At 46.7% G+C, this 23959-nt stretch overlaps 3 protein-coding genes across 8 annotated transcripts in view; 1 reads left to right on the plus strand and 2 right to left on the minus strand.

Annotated features, from left to right (window-relative positions):
* Nucleotides 1-968, minus strand: part of LOC308504878 (protein SPATA31F1-like) — a 99744-nt gene extending 98776 nt beyond the window's left edge. Inside the window, exon 1 of the mRNA XM_081066346.1 lies at nucleotides 877-968. Within this exon, the coding sequence (XP_080922472.1) occupies nucleotides 877-883 (7 nt within the window). The 5' untranslated portion in view covers nucleotides 884-968. The remainder of the gene's footprint in view (nucleotides 1-876) is intronic.
* Nucleotides 1-1195, minus strand: part of CCL21 (C-C motif chemokine ligand 21) — a 122112-nt gene extending 120917 nt beyond the window's left edge. Inside the window, exon 1 of the mRNA XM_081066352.1 lies at nucleotides 1142-1195. The gene's annotated coding sequence lies outside the window, so the exon portion shown is untranslated. The remainder of the gene's footprint in view (nucleotides 1-1141) is intronic.
* Nucleotides 684-23700, plus strand: PHF24 (PHD finger protein 24). 6 transcript variants are annotated; one of them, XR_013994431.1, is made up of 9 exons: nucleotides 1409-1586; nucleotides 13848-14229; nucleotides 14887-15072; nucleotides 17526-17604; nucleotides 17911-18116; nucleotides 18456-18616; nucleotides 18827-18922; nucleotides 19241-21523; nucleotides 22197-23700. XR_013994431.1 is itself a non-coding variant. In XM_081066350.1 (8 exons), exons 2-8 carry the CDS (start codon nucleotides 13852-13854, stop codon nucleotides 19335-19337), a joined length of 1203 nt encoding a protein of 400 aa, XP_080922476.1. In that variant the 5' UTR covers nucleotides 684-914; nucleotides 13848-13851; the 3' UTR covers nucleotides 19338-21940. The 6 variants fall into 6 exon arrangements, 2 of the variants coding, with proteins under 2 accessions (XP_080922476.1, XP_080922475.1); XR_013994432.1 differs by having other exon boundaries at nucleotides 22973-23700; XR_013994433.1 differs by having other exon boundaries at nucleotides 19241-19896; nucleotides 22973-23700.
* The last annotated feature ends 259 nt before the right edge of the window (nucleotides 23701-23959 follow it).

Below are 23959 nucleotides of genomic sequence, written 5' to 3' on the forward strand. Positions count from 1 at the left end.
GGAAAGCTGTCTACTCTTTTGTGTTACTTTCACAAGCAAAAACAGGGTAGTGGTTCCTGAGAAATAAGTATGTACTAATTTTAGAACTCCATATATTAATGGCCAGCAGCTTCTCCTTTCTCAGTGGCAGGACAGTAAAATGTTTAGGAACTTGGGATCTGAAATCACAATACCTGGATTTCAATCTCACCTCTACCACATATCAGTTATGCGACTGTAGGCAATTTGTTTAACCTCCCTGTGCCTCATTTTCATCACCAGCAAAACACAGAAACTAATAGTACATACCCTCCAAGGGATGGTATAAAAATTAATGACATATATTAAAGTGTTTAGAATAGTACCTGGCAAGTGACAGCAATATGTAGTCCTGTATTTACCTTATATTCCCCACTGGTTAAGTTCCATGAAGTGAAGGGCAAAATGAGTTCTTTTTTTTTTAATCCCCTACAGCACCTAGCACAGTGTTTAACAAATACTAAATGCTCAAAAATGATATTAATTGCATTTGAGATATAGAAACTGAATGTACAAGAAAATGAAAGTATGTTAAAAAACGTAAACGCCATTAATTTAAATAAAAGGATTGTTGGCATACCGTTTCCACATCTTCAGTTACTTTTATAATTAGTTGCTAGGTGCTTTATGACTTGGTCTTTTTTCGTCCTCTTCAGAGCGTGTAGTTTGGTGGAATGCATATTATAGCCCTCAGAACTGCTGGTCTCCTGACAAGCTAGCTGATCCGATAGTCTAAAGGGAAGAGGTTTCTGCAGCAAAAAGTGGGTTACATTAGAGGACTGCTCTGCTGCTGGCGATGAAAGGCCAATAATTTAAGAAAACAGCGCAAAGGAAGAGTTGGGTCAGCCAAGCACTTACAGCTCATTTGGACACTCCGCAGCGAGGGTACTGCGAAGGTGAGTGCTCCAATGCCAGGGTCGTGGGCCCTGATGCCTGAGTGGGCAGCTGGGCGTGGTTAGTAGGGGAGGTAGAGCCCGGGCCGAGTCTGCTGGATGAATCATTCTCAGTCCCCCGCCAGGTGCGGGCAGCAGGACTCTTTGCCCCGGGGAGGGCGGGGGCTCCGAGCGGCCTCAGCCCCTGGCGGTGCCCCCTCCCGGTGCGCCCCCACCGGGCGGACACTGACCTTGCCGCGGGCGGCCGGGCTGGCGCAGTCCTGGCTCTGCAGCACCGGGCGCTGATGGGGGCGCCCATCGGCACCCGGACCGACAGCTCCCCGGAGCCAGCCACCGCCCTCGCGTTGTACCTCGGCTCCTGATTCCCGCACGAGGTCGCCAGCGGAGCCTCGAGGGCCGCGCCTCTAGGAACCGGGGGCGGGCTGGGGCGCGCCCACTGGCCCGCGGAGGTGGTCTCGCGCGGGCGCACGCGCCGCAGTCGCGCGAGGCGGGGAGGGTGGGTGTGCTTGGGCCGTGCGCGCCGCCGCCGCCCCAGCCTGCCGCTCCGCCCGCGCCGCCTGCTCCCGGCGTTCGGCCCCAGCTCCGCGCTCCGGAGAGAGAGACCATGGGCGGCACGGGGCCCGCGGTGTAGTGTCTGCCAGCCCCGGACCCGCGTCCCGCACCCTGACGGTCCCGGTAAGCGGGGGCGGGGGCGTCGGGGTCCCGGTAAGCACCCCACGGGGCGGGTCTGCGGGCCGCCGACAGCCCTTCAGGTACTCTGAGGTGTGATGTGGGAGCCGCCCCCGTGGAAGCCCTCTGATTGAACGGAGACTCCCAGGGCTCGCTGTGCATTTGCTGTCATGGGGAGGCCCAGATGTGGAGGGCACCGTCGCAGAGGGACCGTCTGTGTAACTACGGGTGGGCAAGGGTTCTCTCTGGAGTTGCTTCAGTGGAAGACCCTTTGGGAACATAGGGAGTCTCAGGAGCCAGCGCGGTGGGGATGGGCCCCCACGGAGGGCCCTAGAACTGCCTGGGAAGGCACCTTTGCCTGGGGGAAAGGATGCAGTCATGGGATCCAGGCCAGGAGTAACTTCCCATATGCCCAAAGGCCTTTGGCCTTGACCTCCTTTAAAGCTCAGTGTGTCCTAACTTCTGTCCCTCCAACGTGGTGGGGAGGCAGGGGCCCTGTGGGTCTGCTGCCTTTGACCGTTGCCCCCCATTAGGACTTATTCTCAGTGGTAGCCCAGTTGGCTACAAGCTGGATTTTTAGTGGAGGCAGGAACTTCTATAAGAGCACAGGGCACAAGGGAGGGGAGGACCAATGCGGCCTCTGAAGGAAAGAAAGGAAATTTGAGCCCCTGAGCATGACCATCAGGAAGAACGAAGTAAATTCTGGTGGATTAACTGATTCTGGCAGGTCCTGTAAAGAAAGTCCTTTGAAGGAAAGAAGAAAGAATATGTAGAATTATTGAGAACCAGTGTGCCGAGTTCTATACCAGGGATATTTAACATCTTATATAATCTTTACAACTGCCTTATGAAATGATCCCCTTTTAAACATTAGGCTCTTTAGACTCAGATATTTAGCAATTTGCCCAAGGACACAAAGCTTGGAATCATGAAATCTGTTTTTCGAAGTTTTTTGGGGGGGAAAGAATCAAGGAGAGGCAGAAACAAGAATGCCACATTTTTTAAATAAGTTGCATTAAGGTACCAAGTATAAGGCTTTGCTCAGTATATGCTCAGTAAATGTGATGATTAAATAAGTGGATGAAGACATTTTAATTGAGGGTGAGACTACAGGCAGGAACTGATTTCCACTGAATCTCTAGAGTTCAGGGTGTGGCTTCCTTCTCTGGCCATCTCATTAAAGATGGCTCTGGGTGGCTCTAGACTTAATTGGGTCTGGGAGTGGTCTCTGGGTGTGGTCTTTAACAGTACTTGTTCTGGGGACCTAGAGGAACCCTTCAGAAGACGGAGTGTCCTGAGGCCACCCTCTCTGCTACAGAATCCTTGAGAGAGGAAGGAGAGAGGGATCACTTTTAGGAGGCATGAACCACATTGTCCGTGGCCATCTGACTGTATGCATCAGCAGACATTGGTCCACAGATAACTCTCAGGACACTTTTGCCCACCAGTGCTTCTACATGCAGAGAAGGGCAGAAAAGGTGCAGGACTAAGGCTTAATGTTGTCTGGGAAATGCAAAGGGTCTGCACCTGACGTAGTCATGAATCCTCATCTTGCCGCCTCAGCTGTGGTAGTACTTTCATTCCACTTGAATCCCAACGGTGCGAATTTGGGACCAAGGATAGACTCTGGTTTCTTGTCCAGAAATGGAGTAGTGAGGAGGCTAAGCAAGGGAACTCACCACAGAGCCATTCTGGGAGAGCTTTCCTTTTTCTCTGCCTCCCTTTTCCCACCCAGCCAAACTTAGTGATATCCTCCTTTAGTAGAAGTGGCTTCCTTGGGCTCCTGGGGTTACATAATGAAAAGAAAGATCAGGATTTGTGAGAAAATAGAACAACCTGGTTTATCAATTGTTAGCTTTTGTTTTTAACTTGATGGCTGCCTGAAGCATGGGTGTGGTACCTCCTGTAGTGCTCAGTAAACTGACAAAGGTTTATATTGGTTAAGAGCCTCTCCATTACAGACTTGTTTATAATCCCCTTTCAGTTCAAACCCTTCTTAGTTTAGCACACCAAAATAAATAGGGATGTATTTTTTTTTAATAAAATCAGAGGAAGCAAGCCTGCAAATATGATCTTTGCTCCAATTCAGAGATTTGTCATTGGGGTTTTATTCCTAAACTGGTCTTTTCATTGAGGGCTCTTAGTATTGCACCCACTCGTGATCCTGGAAAAACTGCTAAATGGCTCCAGATGCTCCCCAAATATTGGACCTTGAATATCGCCTCCTAAGAATACTGTCTAAGTCCCCTAATCACAACATGCGTCTGCAAATCAAATTATTCCAGAATGGGTATGAAGGACGTACCCAGCTGACCTTAATCTTCTGAGAACAAACAACAACAAAAAGCTCTATCCAAAGGGAATAAAAAGGGAGAGAATGGCTCACCCCTTGGTAAAAAAAACATTTGAGTGTTTATCAGTGTGTCTGGATTTTTCAGCCTTTAATCTTCCACATCTTCTGTAACCACATTTTTTATGACGTTCTTCCTCCCACATTTGTGATCTTTTTGACAGTGTTTCCTCTTCCTCGAACATGAATAGTAAGACCTTTCCCAGCCCATTTGCTACACTCCCTATATTATTTTCCCCCAGTACACCTGTTCCTAAGTGGATCATATTTATGCAAATAGTTCCTTTTAGCTACAGAATCTATTATCTTCCAGTCCCACAAGCTTTTCTCCAGTAGTGCTCTTGGTTTCTGCTACCTTCAGTTCCAAGATTGATTTATTCATTTTTGATGGGACTATCATTGTCCACTCCACCCCTCAACCTTAATGAACAAGTTCTGACAGGAATTGCTTACCAGCTTTGGACCAAGAAGCCAAACCATCAAGTGTCCAGCTGCAGACATGATTATTTTTTCCATTATAACATCCCCTCCATTCTTCATACCCTTCCAGCAATCCCTTCAGAGACCCACATACATTTACTAATTGCTGCCTACTTGCCAGCCACTATGCTTGATAAATATGAGAGTTCCTTGCATTTGAGTTTACATAAAATCAGTCTTCATTTCTCTAATCATTTACTATAAAGAGTAAGAAAAGTAAGGGGGAAATTACAGCTTGACAGAGTATCTGTAGGAATCAATGTAGAGTATGCCTTTTCTCAGACATCACTGAAATGCAACTGCTGTTCTGTGCCTCCTCTGGCAGCCACATTCTTAGCCTCCTGCCATTGCCCACATTCCACTCCTGACTTCCTATGACAATCATGACAGTACCTTATATTTGATAACATGTTAGTTTACAAAGCCCTTTTACAAACGTTATCTCTGTTTGCTTTGAGAAATGTTTCATTTTACTGGGGTTTTCTCACTAAAACAACAGTGTTTAGGCTGGTTTGCTTTCTCTCTCTTCTTTTTTCTTTTCTTTCTTTTTTTTTTTTTTTTAAGCTTCCTAATTAAGCTTATGGGTCTTCCAGAGGGAAAACCCCAATGACTCACTACAATCACCACTTACTAGCTCTTAGGCTGTGAATAGAAGTTTACTGTTTGGTCCAAAGGCCAAGCAATGTATTCACTGGCCAGTCCTGGGAATTACCAGAGCTGTCCTGCTTCTCGGCCTCAGAAAATCCAATTCTCTGGTTTTTGGCTTTTTTTCTTCCTGAAATTCAAATTTATATTCCCTTCTAAACAAATATGTTAAGCATACTATCTTAAACTAGTTCTTCGGGCTGATTCTTATGTGAGAACAGGTTTCCTTACCTATTTCTCTCCAGCACCTGGCTGGCTTCCTACCATCTAAATTATGATGGAATCTCCACATAGCTCCATGCCTTGGCATGTGCTTTTACCTCTTCCTGGAATGCTTTTTCCCCCCTTATCCACTGGGGTAACTCCCACTCATATTTCAAAATTTAGCTCAAGCAACACCTTTTTTTTTTATCCCACACTTATGCCCCCTACACACGCACATACTCACACTGCACTCTCAGGCTGAGTGAGGTTCCATTTGTCATTGTTCCAACAGTTATTACATGCATATTTGTGCCTGACACATAGTAGGCACTCAGCAAATATCGGTAGAATCAACATATAAATAAGTCGTGGTAATTAAGGTGTAATAAGTGCCTTAAATGGGGCTGAATCTGAGCTTCAGGGCCCCAGAGCAGAGAACAGGAGTGTCTCTCCATCTTGCTGGAAAGCTCGGCTTGCTAAGTGCAAGCACATCAGCCAGTCACTGATGGTGTGCTGTTTCTTCACTGGTGCTCTGCTTCTGTGGGAAGCCAGCACTGTAGCTTTTCGTGAAGACTCATCCCAGGCCCCCAGAGGCTAAAGATCATGCCATAACTGTGCTTTCATGTATATTAGAGCTCTGTGGGCTTTCAGTAAATATCAAACAGCAGCAGTAGCTCCTCCCTCACACCTCATTCTCTTGAGCTGAGTGCAGGAAGACAGTTTTACTCAGCCTTCAGACCTCTGCTCCTTGGAAAGCCCTAAAGAGCCCTGTGCAATTGGGGCGACTGTGCCTTTCTGGGCCGACTGAAGCGAGTGCTGCTGTGCTGGATAAACATGGGCGAAGGAAAGAAGAAATGGAGGTACTAGGTAGACCCCTTCAGGGTCTGTAGACATGAAAACTAAAATAGTCTGTAGGCTACTGCCAGGCAACAGAATGGCTGACTAGGAGCAGGCTCCAGGAGCACTGTGGTGAGGCGCTGAGTTCCTAAAGCAACATCTCATCACTGGAGAAGTCAGATCATTTCGGGCTTGAATTTCCTCAAAGACCAGCAGAGGGTAAGGGGACTCTTTTTGATGGTTTTTGTTTAAACTCTTGGGATTGATGTTGATGTGCACAGTGAGCTTAAGGTCTGTGCTGTGCATTCTGCATTTTTAGACCCTGGTTCTGCTTGTATTTCAATACCATTGTGGCTGGTCACTTTCTGTGTTAGGCCTATATGTGGCTTTCTCCGAGGCTCTCAGGCAGTGTTTCAAGCACATGCTTCCAGGAGCTAGTTGTCAACCATTTGAAATTTTTCACCTCATGTGCAGATGCTGCTCATGCTACATTTCTCCAGCTCACTCCCATCCCCAACCCAGCTTAAGAGGGCTTCCTACACGTGCTCTTAGGGCAGCCACGCACCTGCGAGCCAGGCTACAGTGCCATGGGACATAACAAATGCAATGGACCGTTAACTTTGGTAATATGAGTCTGTCTTATCATTGTGGTTGTGGACACTGGCTACATTGCAAAATTCTGGAGCTCTCCCCTATTGTCAAAGGAATCACCCATAATTACTGCATGGTTACCTCTTCTCATCTCTGCCAGCCCTGACCCACCAATCAGGGTCCACCTCTGGGAAGCAGAGTAGATGTGATGAGATGAGCTGGTGAGCTGTGTAATTTCTAGAACTGAATTTTGAAGACTTAATATGATCAGTCTCTATGGCTAACTAAGGAAAAGAAAGGCTACTGATACCATGATCTCAGACTTCTTATGTTGCCCAGTCATCTCTGCAAGATTCGTTCAACAAAGATTTATAGAACACGTGCTCCATGGAAGACAGCGAGAACCACTGGAATTCCTTTTTTCACCTGCTCAACCCACTCTGGATATTTTCTCCGTCCTCAGACTCAGAGATTTTCTCCGCCTTGTTCCTACCTAGGGAAGCCCTCGTAACCTCCACGCAATCACTTTTAGTTACTTTTGAGCCTTTTCCAAACAGCTACCATTCCCATTCCAAGAATTAACTGAAAGTGCACTTTACCTTTAGCATGCTGAATGGGAAGGCTCCCGTCCGTTAGGAGGGATGCCTCCCAGGCTCGTCACATTTACGGATCTTTATGGAGATCTTGGGAAGAAAGGTACCCTGGCTGCCTTCGCCTTCCTTATTTCTCCTCCAGCTCCTGCTGTGGAGCAACCCCTCCTCCTCCTACGCCCACCACTTTGCCCTTATAAATTATCCCACTGCATGTGCTTTGCAGAGAATGGGTGTGTCTTGCGCACACACACACGTTCTAAGCTGCCCACATATGGTTATGTCTTACTGCCTGACAAATACATCTAGATAGACTCCTCTTACCCAAAGAAAGATTCTGGTTGTCATCTCTTTTCATTTCCTCCAGATCATATAGTCAGACAGCCCTATTCTGCCTTCTACCTTGTCCTCATTCACCACCACCTGCTCCTGCCGCCTGAGGTTTTTCGGAAGCCTTTCCTAGATACCACAGATTCACTAACAGTCACGTCATTCTAGGGACAATGTCTTTTTATCCCTCTTTCATCCTTGTTAGGAGAAACCCCCAATTCCACCCACCAGCCAAAGAAGTAATCATTAGGTATAATTTATGGGATCTTTGCAACTTGATTTCCTTTTAACTCGCTCTTCTTCCTAGGACTTTTTCTAGCACAGGAGAGGCCAGGTTTTTCCTCACCAGACATTTGTTTTTTACCCATTGCTAATCACTACCACTTGTTTTTCTAGAAACTAGAGCTTATTTTGTTAATTTCCCAAACACTACAAGTAGACATCTTGGATATTTCAGCACACTTGCTTTTAATCAAATGTCTTTGGTATACAGGTTTGATTCTTTCCGTTAAGCATTAAGGATTTTAGGTTCACTCCTGAAGCTTAACTCTGTTGTGTCCTTACAGTTTATCTCAAAATCAAAGCCAGGTCGATTCAAAATGACTTGGGGGGTTGTTTGGATTTAGGTTTCTTTTTAATGGTTCTGTACATTTTCTGCCCTTATGGGCATAAAGTGGCCTAGAAAATTGAAACATCTTAGTTGGTCCACAGATCAAGGCTCTGAGATTCTTTTTACCTAAGATTCTTTTTATCTTAGGTAAAAAGAATAGCAGATCCTGTGGTCCTGACTAGAATGTTGTTTGTTTTTAATTTGTTTTTAATGTTTGTTTGTTTGTTTTGCTGGTGGTTATCATCTTCAGTCTTCACTGAACTTTCTTTAAGGACAAACTCCCAAAACCATTGCAATGACGTGATTAACAGTTGAGATAGCTTACTAGTGATTGTCATTATCCTTCCAGAGAACAGTGGTTGTAGCAGGACTACCGTGCGTGGGAGATGTCTGTGGTTAGTTTGCTGATGCACTATTCATGAGTCAGTTCACTTACAGAGTAACCCTCCGAATTGGCTGGCCTTTGTTTAGAACTCTTATTACGTTATCTGAAAAAAGCAGTAAGAACCAAGTGCGTACCACTGATTTTCCTCCAGTGAATCATTTTTGAAAAAGTGAATTTTGTATGGTTATTCTAGGTCTGCAAATAAGCGTTTCTCAACTTTTTTTTTAATCTGTGATTCTTGCTGATAAACGTAAATGTCTTATGACTGCTCCTTAAACTTCTGATTCAGCTTCTGGGAGGAAGTTCCCCAAACTATTTAGAGAGCTAGTACCTTTTGTGTATCCCCAAGAACCAAGAAGATATATAAACCTCTGCTGTTTTGTAGCCTAGGTTACTGGGGAAAAAAAACAGGTAATGCCTTCTAATATTTGTTTTCCAAACATAAATATGTATATTATAATTGATGTGCTTTTTCAATCCACTCATTTCTCTCCTTCTTCCTGGAGTTTCTTACAGACACCTCGCAACTGCCTAGGATCCAGCCAGTTCATCATTTAAGAATCATCGCTCTAGACTTCATATTCCTGTAGAGGTTGTTTCCACCTTTAAATCACTATAAACAATGCTCTAATAAATATTCTATTAAATATGTCCACAGCTCAGAGGATCAGCCTCTCGTATAGAGTTTTCTTCAGCCAGAGATATAATAGTATCTGTCCATCTCTGCTAGACCTTCCAACCACATAGATTCTTAAGACATGCTTGAGAATTCTGTTCTTACATCACTGCCGCCCAGGGGAAAGCTTACCTTATACCCCACAATGTGTTCCTTGTCTTTCACAGGTAACCATCTTCAAATCAAACGGCAAAGGTGTGGTTCTCTAATCAAAACTGTGAAATGATCCTAAGGCTGTATTTTCAAATTGCAGGTCCAGACCCAGTAGGAAGTCATAAAATCATTTCAGAGAGTCACTGTAAGGATCGTTTTAATGAAATTATAGAATAGAGCACAGAAAATCTCAGGAATCACGTGTAGTAAAAGTAGGATTGTTTCAAAAAACTTTGGGTTCAGTTACAGATCTATGAACACATGTTTATGACTACATGTGTATAGAGTCACACAGTAAACTGTATTTCTTCCTATGGGTCACAATCAGAAATTTTGAAAAGCATACCACGTCAGGTTTCTGACGAAACCACTGGCCTTGGAAATCATATTGCTCTTAAGGGAGGTGCACAGGGAAGGGCTGTGTGTCAGTTTTCTCCCTCGTGGTATGGTGTACCTGTTCCCCTGACTACAAGTGGAGGACTTGCTTTCCCATGCAAACGTAGAGTGCAGCTGGTGCTCTCGAGGTATGTGGGCAGTGTCTGGGGGACTATAGGCCCTGCCTCTTCAAGAACCCCACAAGATGGCCACAGGGATACGAAAGTTAATTTGGGGAATGTAATCAGTAATGTTGTAAAGATTTGGTAGGGTATCCGATGGACACTTGTCTCGTTAGGGAGACCAGGGATGGTGTAGATGCCTGATCACTGCACTGTACACCTGAAGCTGAACAGTAATGAATGTCAACTACAAGTTTTATATAGATAGATAGATAGATAGATAGATAGATAGATAGATAGATAGATAGATAGATAGATAGTTACAAGAAGCGGAGTACAGCATAGGAATAGAGACAATGGAAATGTAATGGCTGCATGCTATGTTGGAGGGGTAGTGAATGGGGAAGGGGGATTGTCACTGTGTGAGGGATATAAATGATAAGTGTCTATTACATTGTTTTGTGCACCTGAAACTAATTTTAAAAATGTTAAAAAAAAAAAAGAACCCCCTGGGTTCACAATCTCAGCTAAAGCTCCAGCATAAACTCTCCTCTCCACTCCTTGCCCCACCCCCACCCAGGCTGGATACCCTCAGTAGGTCACATGGACCTAATATGGAAAAGAACATGAGCATTCTAAATGCTTAAGACTACATATTCCAAACACACTCATTAGCAGATAGAGAAATGAAGCCCCAAAACAGTAAAGCAATGTGTTCTGGGTCACGGAACAGCAGATTGAGAACTAAAACAAGTCACCAGTTTGCCAACCCTAGGATTTTTTTATTATACCTATATAATTAATATATAAATAGGAAAATTAGATAATACAGATCAATAAAAAGATGAAAAAATATGCATTCTTATTAAAATTCAATCAAACGAGCATTTTTGTAACTTGTTTTTTTCATTAATATGTTCATATGTTTTGAACATCTTTCCAATCAATGAATATACTTTTACCTCAATGTTTTTCACGTTGTTTAGCCTTCCATTGTACCATAATTTAACCATTGTTGTCCCCATTGTCCAATATTTGTTTGCAATTGGGGGGGGAATGACTTTTAAATTACAATTTATTATTTTCCACTGGGGCATGAACACCTTAAACAATTTCCTGAATTTGAACATCAAATATTTCTTCAACAAATCTCCTTTGCCACCACCCTGTAAAAGACACTTATTCAGAGTTCATATTCCTAGTCACATAGTTTAATTTTACAAATGGGGATAGAGGAGCTTTCCTTTCTTATCTGTCAGTTTTTAAATTCAAAAATATGGATTGGGTTTTAATGGTAACAACTGATGACAGGGCAAGCACCCATGTGCTTTTGTACCACTGTGGCGCATATAAGAGTTGTTTCTGGAAAGGTGATTGTCATCACATATTATGTGTGTTAAGTCTTTATTAAAATATCAAAAAGACTTCTCCACAGTTAATAAATTGGGAAATGTTTATTAAGCTTCTGTTCTCTCCCAGACACATTGCTAGGCAGTAGAGATAGGCACTGGGCAGGGTAAACACAGTCTAATAGAGGAAACTGCCATTGATCAGATAATCGTCCTATTGAATATGTAATGACAAAGATACGTGGTCTAGAACTGAAGAGCACGGGTGCTGTGAGCCCTCCGACCTGGGCCAGGGAATCAGCGGTGTCTTCCCCAAGAAGCGATACTTGAGCTGAGCTCTGACACATGAATAGGCACGAGTCAGATGTGAAGGAATGTTCAAAGTTCCCCAAAATAGAGGAAGCATGGCAAACAAAGATGGAAAGAAGGCCAGTGTGGTTGGAACACAGAGTAAAGAAGGGCGGCCAGACCACACAGCCTCACAGAGAGACTGATTTGGAGGACTTTATCCTGAAAGCTATAGAAAGCCATTGAAATTCTATGGAGGAGATAAAATAACACCTGAATGGCCCAGAGACATCTTTAATTCAACATGTACAAAATCCGATTTCATTGTCCCTCTTTCTTGTTTCCCAGTTTCTGTAAATGGCACTACTGTTCTTCTAGTTAGTTGATTTAAAACTGCCCTCTCAATTAGTCACACAGAGAAAGACTGAATGACATACTGTGTGATCTCACTTATATGTGGAATCTAAAGACATCGAACTCATTGCCAGGGATTGAGGGGTGGGGGAAATGGGGACATGTTGGTCAATGGGTAGAAACGTTTAGTTATATGATGACTAAATTCCAGGATCTAAAATGTAGCATGGTGACTACAGTTAACAATATTGTATTGTATACTTGAAAGTTGCTATAAGAATAGAGCTTTAATGTTCTTACCATAACAACCACAACATAATAATTACGTGAGGTAAAGGAGATACTAACTAACCTTATTGTGGTAAGCATTTCACAATTTATATGTGTATCATCGTATTGTATACCTTAAACTTATATAAATTACATGTCATATCTTGATAAAGCTGGGAAATATAAAACTGCCCTCTATCCCTTTACCTTTGATCCAATCAGTTATCATTTTATTCCTAATTTTATCTAATTCTGTTTCCATGGTATCAAAATAGACTCAGTATCTTTCATGCTTCCATCATTTCAGTTTAAACCCTCTACTTCTTGCCTGGACTATTATGGTAGCCTTCTAATTGGCCTTAACCTCACCTCCTACCCTCGGTCACCTTTCCCCCCAAACAAATAGAGGGAAGTTTCCTACCCATCCTTCAAGGTCCACTCTGACTACCAATAGTGTGGTCTCACCTTCCTTCAGGCACTTCAAGCTCTTTGTCTTACTCTTCTCTGAGTTCTAATAGTAAGTAGCTTGAGTGGGGAGGCTGTTCTCCTGTCTTCTATTTTCTATGATGAGTGCTTAGTGCCTTGCGCATAGTACTGTTCAATAAGCCTTGATTATAATGGATTGAGAGCAGGGCTAAAATGGACTTTCTGCTCCACTTAGAACAATTGTTCCCCCACTGAATTATGTTCATACCCCTCAGACTAGGAAATAACAAACAGCTTTGCAATGTGCCATGCCGTGCCGTCACTTTCCAATGCTGTACCGTTACTGCAGAGGAAGAGCAAGGATGACGTCACTTTGTAACCTATAAAGGACATGAACCTTTCTTGAACAGTTCAGAAAATCAAAGCAAAAAATGTGGGAGTGGCATTAATGAAGGCTTAGAAGTGTAAGAAGCACCTGAGAGCTTGTAATGGGCCATTTGTCTCTTGTTGGGTCTGTTGGTAGACAAACAGATCCATAAAGAGGCACAGCTACTAATTAGAGGGGCAAAAGAGTGTTTGTGACCTTGACCACATAGATACTAAGGTGGTGGAGTTTCCGGATTGCCTGTTCAGGAGTCTTCTAAAAATAGGAGTTCATTCACTCTGAATCAAAAAATAGGCATTTGATGTGGATTATCCCTGGATGGATTGTGCACAGCACTTATTGGAGGAGCTTTCTTTCCATCAGAAGTCTGAAATGTGTTGCTGCAGTCTTGCTTTAAGCCTTGGGTCATCTTGTGGGCAGAAAAGAGTCTTGGGTTCTGAGGCCTCCAACTATCTCAAAGCAGCAGAGGCCTGGAACCCCTGGACCTAATTGGCTTCGGGACAGGAAGGAAGACAGAGATACCATCTCACATCTGTAGGGTGCTTTCCAGTCTACTAAGCATGATTAAGCTCATTTTCTAACGTTATCTTCATGACAGCCTGTGAAGTGTGCTGAGCAGATGGCCCTCATTTCATAGATGGGGAAGCCTAAGTCACAGGGCCAGTTAGAAATGGAATCAAGGTCTTCTGACTCTTTAACAATTGCTCTCTTTACCCCACCACTACCGAGTTCCAGAATGGGAAAAACTATTTCGTAGCACTTGCCATTTAGATGAATGCTTGAAACTGATTGGCTCGACATGGTCAGCCAGTGGCTGAGTCTGGACCCCTCTGCTATTTGTCCACAGAGCCATGGGGGTGTTGATGTCCAAGCGGCAGACAGTGGAACAGGTGCAGAAGGTGAGCCTGGCTGTGTCTGCCTTCAAGGACGGGCTGCGGGACAGGCCTTCCCTTCAACTCCCAAGCGAGCTTCCTGTGTCCTGCCGTGGCAATGGAGAGGGCTCTGTCCAGGAGGTGCAGGACGAGAAAGGAGCAGAGGCTAGCACCCCAGTGCTCCAAGAAGAGAGCAGCATCAACCGTGCGGCCTGGGAGAGGCTCCGAGACGGGCGTGGAGTGGAGCCTGAGGAGTTTGACAGGACCAGTCATTTCACACCCCCTGCCTTCATCCGCCCCACCCGGAAGCTGGATGATGACAAGCCTCCAGATATCTGCTTGGAGCCCAGAGAGCCTGTGAGTGTCCAGTTAGGGCAGAGTCCTCAAGTCTTAGACCTTCTGAGATCAGAGAGCAGGACAGGGAGCCCTGGGTGTGGTTGAAATGAGACTCAAAACTGGAAAGATGGAGTTGACTCTAGAATGATCTTTGAGTTTCTTCCACAAGAATAAAAGTGTTGGGTGCATCTTGGATTAGTCTTAGTGAAAGATGAGGCGGTAGGTGACCACGGCAGGTCTTCTGCCAGCCCTCCCACCCAAGGCATAGCGCTGTCCCCTGTAGGGCGCATTTGGAAATTTGTGGCGGTGGGGGGAGTTTGGGAAGGTCACAATGACTGTGGGAGCTGCTATTGGTATCTGGTGCTAGGAAAACCAGAATGCTAAGCGTCCTGCAATGCTTGGGACAATCTCTCACAACAGATTATTCTTTCAAAAACTGCTAGTAGCATTCCTATTCAGAAACATAGTCACAGAGGCCTGAGCAGCTAGAAGAGACTACTGGTGCTTATTTTCCAGAAAGTGCTGTCGCCTTAACACTGGCTTCAGTTGCAGTTGTTCCTCTAGGCTGCTCCAGTGTCAGCCCCCTCAGCCCCACGTGGGTAGCTCTCTGCTTGGTGGCCAAAGAATCTTGCTGCCTGTTCTTACACATCCCTGTTTATTCCCGCCATCTTTCCCCAGGTTATCAACGATGAGATGTGTGACGTCTGTGAGGTCTGGACGGCCGAGAGCCTCTTCCCATGCAGGGTCTGCACCAGGGTTTTCCATGACGGCTGCCTGCGCCGCATGGGCTACATCCAAGGAGACAGTGCCGCAGAGGTGACCGAGATGGCCCACACGGAAACGGGCTGGAGCTGCCACTACTGTGTGAGCCTGGACTGCTGGGACGGCGGGCTGCTGCATCACAGGGGCCCTGGCACTTTTCCTAGAGGCCCCGTCTTAGAACACTGGGTTCTAGGCAATGACCTAAAGAGTTTTCCAGTAGGAGATATAAGGTTCCTAGAGCTAGGACAGGCTTTCTCTGCTTCAGTACTATTGACATTTGGGGCACAATAATTCTTTGTTGTGGGGGCTGTGTGCATTGTAGGAGGTTTAGCAGCTTCCCTGGCCTCTACCCCGTTAGCTGTTACTAGCATTCACCCCCTGTTAAGACAACCAGAAATGCCTCCAGATGTTACCAAATGTGTCCTGGGGGAGCAAATCATCTGCAGTTGAGAACCACTGAGCTAGAGGACTGAATGGATAGGGTGAGGCCTAATTACTTAAAAGTAATTCTGCTTGGAGCGGTGCTTTCTCTAATAGCCTGTAGTTGTTCATTGTGTTCATCTGTTCATCTGAAAAAGCAACCCGAAAGCCTAATCAGCTTGCGGCTGGTAGGGATTGATTCTGTCACAGGAAAACTTCTTATTCCTGAGATACTCACATGACCTACCACTTAATTCTTCGGACAGTTTGTTCTTCGTTATGTGATCATTATGTGAATTAAATAACAAGTCTATTGATTCAGAACTTTGGAAATTACATATGAACACTTTCCAACTTTTAAAAAGACAAAAAGCCAGATTCGTATGCTTTTCTCAGCACACCTGAAGAGAATTCATCTCTTGCTTTATTGAGCTGCTATCCTACAGATAACCTACATTATTCACTGATTTCAGAGGAAGGAGCATTTGCTGATTCCCCTCTTCTTCCCATTGCCAAGAAGAAAGCAAAGATGTGCCACTTTCCAATATTGCTTTCTGGTAGGCTTGTCCATAAAATGAAACGCAGAACAGTTACTTCCAGCCACTTGAACATCTTCCCCAGCTGGCATATGCCACAGAAGGTCCTGCTCTACAGACAGTCTTCTCTAGTCACCACCCCTCCAAATACCATCCTTTTCGCTCTGCCTTGCAGTGTTCTGCTGACGTGGGCCTGAGTTGAAAGTGTCTCCTTCTTAATCCCCAGAAATATACAGTTCCCTTCCTGGCTTTCTGTCACAGTCCCAGCAGCATTACCACCACTTTCCACCGGACTTTTTATAAAGGCTTCTTTCAGGCTCTTCCCCTTTCTTTCCTTCCCTTTATATCCCGGCTTCTTGAAAGGACTTTGTCATTTCTTTGTGGCTCCTCAACCACCTGTAATGTGGCTTCTGCATTCATCCTGCTTAATTGGCTCTTCCTAAGGTCACCAGTGACCTAATTATCAAGTGGCTTTCTCAGGCATCTTCTTACTTGACCTCTCAGGCGTATATAGGACTTCCCTATTGACGCTTCTATTTTTTTTTTTAGTGTTTAAATATTTTTTAATGAGATTTATTACACAAAATGTGGAAAATAGAAAAATCAATTAAATCCCATCATACTTCTATAATCACCGTTAACATTACCTCCTGCATTATACAACTCTCTTTTCTTGGCTTCCAGTACTCTCTACTGATTCTCTTATTGTCTTCTCTGACCATTCTTTCTAAGTGCTCTTAGTTAATTTCTGGTCTCAGAAGCGCTGGTGTTTCTAGGGATTCTGCTGTTAGCACTCTTCTTTTATCACTGTTTTCTCTCTCTCTCTCTCTCTCTCTCTCTCTCTCTCTCTCTAATTTCATCCACTCCAGTGGCTACAGGCACCATCTAAACATTAAAGATTCTCAAATCTGTGTGTCTAGGCCTAAATTTCTCTGTCTCTTGGACTTATATTCATCTTGATATCCCACACGTACTTCATAGTCTACATGCCCCCAAAGGAACTTATCTTTCTCCCAAAACCTGTTCTCCCTCCATTAAAACTTCTGTGGTTCCACAAAAAAATCGTTTGGTTTTAGGAATTTGTCATGATGGCATCTCTTTCAAAACTGTTCTGGAATTATTTAAAGTGCTACAAGCCACTAGGTGCAGAGTTAGCATTAAACTTTTTTTTTTTTAACTAAAAAGCACAGTGTAACACAGAAGCCAGACCCATCAAAGGGATGAGCACGGAGCTGCTCTGGTCGGTGGAGCCGGGGATACACAGCCCTACCCACTTCCTAGCCCGCGTCTCCCTTGCCGCAGCTTCCCGAGGCACTTCCAAGGAAGCCCTAGGGTAACTCTGCAAATAATTTAAAAATCACTATTTTACTAAAAGGGCTGAAGTCAGGATACCTGGGTTCTGGGGAAGATCCTGCCCCAGAGTTGGGCAACTCTGAGCAAGTCCTTTTCCCTCTCCAGGGGCCTCCGTTTCCTTGATTGTGAATGAGAGGCTGGGATGAGATGATCACAGAATTACTTTTCAGTTGAAATATTTCCATTTCTCTTGATCTTGGGCCTTTCTTTCTTACTGGCCACTGACTCAGCTCTTTTTTTTTTCAGGACAATCTCAACTTGCTGCTAACTGAGGAGGAAATGTACAGCCTCACAGAGACCTTTCAGCAGTGCAAAGTCATCCCTGGTAAGGCAGGGCGGTGCTGCTGGAGGGACAGCGACTGGGCAGAGTTCTCCTTCATGCTTTCTAGGATGAACCATGAAAGGAGTATATTGGAACTTGGGTGTTAGGGGTAAACAGGTCCCTGTTTCCAAGCTGTTGGCCAGTGGGGGCCCCCACCCCTGGCCACAGCCTGAGTTAGCCTGGTTATGGGAGACAAAGAGTCAACAAGAGCTATGGATGTGGGGGCTCTGCAGGGTACCCTAGAGGTGCGTGGAGGTGCCCTGGAGGCGAGGAAGGAGGCCATGGCTAGCACCTGGTGCCTCCCCACAGATTGCTCCCTGACGCTGGAGGACTTCGTGCGCTACCGCCACCAAGCAGCAAAGCGGGGGGACAGTGACAGGGCTCTAAGCGAGGAGCAAGAGGAACAGGCAGCCCGCCAGTTTGCAGCCCTGGACCCTGAACATCGCGGACACATAGAGTGGCCTGACTTCTTGTCCCACGAGTCCCTCCTACTTCTGCAGCAATTGCGGCCCCAGGTGAGGGCCACTGGGGGGTGTATGTCCAACGCATACTAAGTAACAGAGAGACGTGGGAAGCATAGTGGGCAGGGTGCACTGGGTACTGTTTGAGCAGGAACCAGTGCCAGGAAAGGGCTCAGGTTCCAGTGACAGGTGAACCAGCGCCTAGGCTGGGGAAACCTCCCAAGGAAGCCTGACTCGCCCCGGACCCACTGCGAATGTTGGTGCTGCCAGAAAGGCTCTGGGCAGCTGCAAGGAAGGTTGCAGAGGTGGTGATGGAGGTAGAATGCTCTGTGGCTTGACAGTTTGCAAAATATATTCACCTCCGAAATCTGCACTTGTCTGTTTTTCCCCCAGAACTCACTGTTAAGACTTCTGACAGTCAAGGAACGCGAGCGAGCCCGAAGTACCTTCCTAGCACAGGGCAGCGGGAGCACCATCAGTGAGGCCGCGTGTCGCCAAGCCCAGCACTCGTGGTTCTGCAAACGCCTCCCAGAGGCTGCTTCCTGTAGTGTCAGGTCCGCTCCTTACCAATCCCTGCCCCCACTCGTGTGCCGTCCTCCTTTTTCCATACCTAACAGGCCTAGCTATGAAAGGTACCTTCCTATTTTTCCTGCCAGCAGCCAGGAGAGGGACACACACATCCAGAGCCATGGCTTCACCTGAGTTTGGGAGGGGCCAGGCCTTTCACTGTCCCACTCCTAATCACGTGTCCTCGTGCCCAACAGTGTCAGCCACGTGGGTCCCATCGCAGACAGCAGCCCAGCCAGCAGCAGCAGCAAGAGTCAGGACAAGGCCCTGCTGCCCACAGAGCATGAGTCCAGGTGAGTGGCACCTCTTCAGCTGGCTGTCTGCACCCCTGTCCCCCCCAACACATACAAGTGAGGGCATTACCCACCCCCAAAGAGCAAGTGCCCACCCTAGAATCCTGGCTCCAAGAGGATACATTTGACCCTAGATCCAGAGGGCCAGCAAGCTGGTCTGTCAGTTCGGAAGCACAGCCAGCCATAACCATGTCAGACACAAGCCAGGGCTTCCCTGAGTTTTGTCCGGCTCAAGCTGTGCTGTCATGGGGGTCGGGTCTCATGAGCTTCCAGGCTCTGCAACCAGCCTCACCAACCTGTTTTTTGATTCCACTCCAGATTTGTGGACTGGCCAGCCTTCCTGCGGGAGAATGTCATCTACATCTTGGCGGCTCGCCCAAACAGCACAGCCATTCACCTGAAACCCCCAGGATAGTGTGGAGCAGAAGAGCTCAGTTCGGGGACAGTGGCGTTCTCTCCCTTTCCTTTCTCCCTTTCCCCCACCAACTTCTGGTTCTGAGACTTATGAGGATGGAGCACTCCCAACGTCTCAATTTGTCACTGAGCTTTATGGCACTGAAATCACTGTTCCCCTCACAACAGAGGCAGTAAATGCATTGCCACACGGAGAAGCCCTGGGAGCTGTGGCAGCACCCACTCCTGGGGACACACACACCTTCACTTGATAGACGGGACCCACCACTGCACATGGATATGTGTACACACACACACACTAACACACACGCCTGTCTATGGCTTCAGAGACCTGGTTCTTTTGGGTTGAAAAACGACTCAAGTTCCTTAGTGAAGCCCCTGGTATAGATGAGGGGATCTCTACTCACCCCTTCTATTGGCCAGTTCCGATCCCAACAGATAAGACTCTGGCCAAGTGATTTTTAATAAGGGGGATATCAGACTCACATGCTGTCCTGGAGATGCTGACAGGCTCCCTGTTCCCCCACTGAAAATCCCTTCTGTGGCGGGCTGCTGTTCTGGTAGGTATGTCCCATGTCCCTCAGGTGCGTTGGGATGGGAAATGGTTGAAAACCACCACTGCACTTTAGCCCATTATTGATTTAAATTCTAATTCCTGGTAACAGAGAAGGCAACTAACCTGTGGAGTCCTAATTAGAAAAGGGGGGGCAGTCCCTTCCAGGTACCCGGAATTCTAGGAACCTCTCAACCAGGTCATTCAAGCCCAAAAGTCTTTAGCAGAATAGTCAAAAACCAAGGTGAGCCATGCTGGCCCCTGTTTTTCAGATGCCAGCTCAGGGCCCAGCGCCCAGGGGGCCTGAATGGAACAAGTGTGGTGGCAGGTACCACAGCCATCTGTGTCAGAGGCTTCACCCAAGTCAGCTCCCACAGAAACCTACAGCCTGAGCTCCATTGAGGACAAGGTCTGGATGGAAGAGAAGACGAGAAGGCTCATGCTTTTCCATCCTTCCAGTTCAAGTCAGCTGTAGACCTAGAAAAGTGTGCTGTTTGATGGAGAACAGAACCAGCCTCTTCCACAAAAGCCCTGAGCAGGAACTCCTTTCAACCACCCTGACCATGAGGGTAAGAGGCTGGAGCTGAGACGGGGATTTGCATCTCAGCTCTCTCAAGCAGATAAGAGCACCCGGCAAAGCCTCACAGAAGGAGGTAGTTTTCCCTTCGCTTCATCAACATACGGCCTGAGTTGCTGCTTCTCCCTGCTGTTCACTACATGTTCTCCCCGTGCCTGGCCTGGGAGGACTTTGGGGGCAAGCAGAGCTTCCACCAGGCCCTCAAGCCTGGCCTCCAGGACCCAACTGTTCTTCCTAAATTCTCACCAAGTTCTCAAGTCGGTGCATGTTGTGGGTCAGCCCTGGCCCTTGGGTTCAGGTTTCTGTTTCCAACCTAATGACAGGTTTAGCCAGATCTGACTATCAAGAGTTATTTGAGAGGTGGTTGGCTCAATCATGCAGAAGCTAACATACCCCATTGCTCAAGTAACTTGCACTAAATTGAGTGTTTACAGAAGCAGCATACAGTTCAGTGTTGAGGTGCTCAGAGGAAAGGGAGGAGCTGTAACCAGGAGTGTGGCATATGGTCTCCTCCTGTAGAAGCTGCCTGAACTAGAAGCAGGGTGAGAAGCTTCTGTGCTTGGGTTATTTTGGACTGAAATGAAACTGACAAAAGACAAATCTAGGTTCATGTGTATGACCTTGAACTTTTCAAAACTCACAGCTTTTTGTAAATACTCCTTAGCCATACTCCCAAGACTTACCAATAGTATGGGTCGTTATTCAGTCCAACCAAAAAGAAAGAAAGAGAAAGCACATGACTTGAGAGCCCAAGGACTGGCCTCTGAAGCAGCCAGGCCTGGGGTTTTGACTGAGAAGATTAAAGCACATTAAGTACAAGGCACCTTGCTTACTCTCCTGGAAAATCACCTTCTATGCCAATGACCTTGGGCTGCTTGATCTCACGGACAGGGTGTTTTGAGTAAAGACAAGTTCTGGGCTTTGAAAGCTGAACAGCTGTTTTTCTCCTGCCTCATCACCAGTCACAGGGACTGGAAGTCCACCTTCTCGTTACCTGACCTTCACAGATCAAGGAGATGCCCACGTCTCTGCAGTTGCAGTTCCTAGATTTCTGTGGGTGAGTGATGAAAGACCATGGGCCAGATCAGGCCACTGGATCCCAGCCCCCAGCAAAGCAAGCCCCAGAGTTCTTCCACAATAGGTCAGGCCCATTTGGGATCAGCTCTCCCTAACCCAAGACAGCAAGCTTCCTTGGTAGTGGTATGCTGCAGAAGGCCCAGGGCACACAGCAAAGGAAGAGTCTCCAGTCCGCAAGAGCCCTAGGAAGCAGAAAAGCATGGAGAAGCAACCAGCTGCTGCTTCGTGGGCATCTAGCTTCTTCTCAAAGGAGAGGTTCCATTGCTCCCCCAGTCCAGAGTTATGGAAGCCCAACCCCAGACCCCTGTGTGGGACCTCCCTTTGCAGTGTCCTAATTCATGGAGCCCTTCTGCAGTTTGTATGGAGATATTCAAACTTATAAACCTAGTGAACCCCATTCCCTTTCCTTTTCAATCCCTTCTATCACTGTGACTGTTTGAAATTCTGCCAAGCACAAAAATTAGTTTCTAATAAGGGTGTGAGAAAATGTTTCAGTCTTTTCCTTCTTGACTGCCCAAAACAGATCAGTGCTCTTCCCAAGTACCACCCACCCTACCTCCCAACCACGGGAGACTGGGGTTACATATAGGCTCCTCTGAAGAGCATCCGCCCTAAGCCTGGTTTCACCCAGCAGTCCTCTTCCCCATGCTCAGATTTGAAGACGGGTGTCTGGATGACACCATGGAGCTGCAGCGAGAGGGTCAGCTGAGGCAGTAGCTATGGCCACGTAACCACTCCAGGTCTGCTCCGTGACTTCCTCTCCTGAGACCAGCTTCTGCACCTTTGGATCCCAGGGATAGAGCATGGAGCAGTTCCCTCTTTCCTAGTTACTGACCCACTCTCAAGTGCTCTTCTTCCTTTGAGGACAGCCACAGCCAAAGCCATGAGCACATTGCCTCTTCCTGCCCTCAGCCCAGTGACTGCGGCTGCAGGGCTGACACTGGCCTTTTTGGCCCTGGTGCTCCCTGTGGGATGTCACCCTGGCCTTGTTTGAGTGGCCAAATCTCGGGGTTCCCCTATTCCTATCACCAATATGGGGAGCACAGAATCAAACTGCCTGGTAAGAGTGTACTTCACTGGGGGGTGAGCCCAGGATTGTGCCAAGGACTCAGCCCAAAGCACAACCTCAGCTACTGCAGGTCTCATGGCTTCAGTAAGAGTGATGCCAGGAAGTCCTAAAGCCAAGAGCCAAGCTCAGCAGAAGCTGTCTGGCAGGCCCAGGCTCGCCGTGACCACCCAGAGCCAAGAGTAACCTCTCAGTAGGACTAGTAGCAGGCTCTAATGACCCTGCAAGCATGTCCCCTTCCAACCAGCAGAGTAAAAGCAGATATATACTTGGCGCTAAAAGGCAGAATAACTTTGACGCCAGAATTTCAGGATATCCTGGCAGCACCTGTAACCATAACCCCCTTTTACCTCTCTGTTACAGTGAAATAGAATTGCTCCTTTCTTCATGCCACTTAGTTTGAATTTGCCCAGGATCTCTCTCTGGGCCTCTGCCTGCAGCCCAGACAACAGAGATCCCTGCGTGGGATCATTAATGCATCATGCCTGTTCCCGACAGCTCAGCCCCGGAGTGGGGTGGGACTGGGCACTTTGCCTGCTGTTGCTTTCCTACTGCCACTGCTTTTGGCAAACTTGAAAGGAAAAAATAAATAGGTTACAGAATTTCCACTAGACCCAACTAGCACCAAGGCAAACCTTCCCCCTGGGCCACATGCCCTGATGACCCAGATCATGGAGAGGATGTCAGGTCTGGTCCGGGCCAGGAACTAAGAAGCCCATTCCCAGTGTGTACAAAAGGGATGGCGTGACCACAGATGTAAACATCAAGGTATAAATAGCAAGTCCTTTCCATATCTATGGTGAAACACGGGCATTCAAGCTTAGCCTCATTTAGGATCTGTCCCAGCCAAACTCAGGCTTGTGAGGGAGTTCTGAGTGCACTCAAGTAACAGTGGAGGATTCAGAGCCATGTGGTCCCTCATGCCCTTCTGTGTGCTTCTCTGAGGAAGGTAACTGACAGCTGAGGGGAACATCCCCAAGCCCTGTCTTCCCATCATTACAGCTGCATGCTCCTCCCAACTGCTCAGCCTTCACTCCAGAAGGAGCTGATGCTCCCACAGGCTGGGCACAGTAGAAATCATAATAAAGAGATTGTGATGCTATTTTGGCTTCCTGTTTCCTGTTTGGGGCACCTGCCGAGTTTCTGTGAGGTTTCTTATCATTGCCCCATCCCTGAGTCTGAGTCTAAGACAGGAGCAGCTGTGGCCGCCAAGAACACAATACACTGTGGCTCTTTTTCTAGAGCTTTCCTGGTACTGGCCTTCCCAAGAATCAAGTGATGGGTGGGGGTGAGAGGAGGCAGGGGCTCCACCACAAATACAGAGAGGATATAGAGGCACTGAAGAGAGGA

The sequence above is a fragment of the Rhinolophus hipposideros genome, assembly GCF_964194185.1.
Source record: "Rhinolophus hipposideros genome assembly, chromosome: 11".
In the NCBI taxonomy this organism is placed as follows: domain Eukaryota; kingdom Metazoa; phylum Chordata; class Mammalia; order Chiroptera; family Rhinolophidae; genus Rhinolophus; species Rhinolophus hipposideros.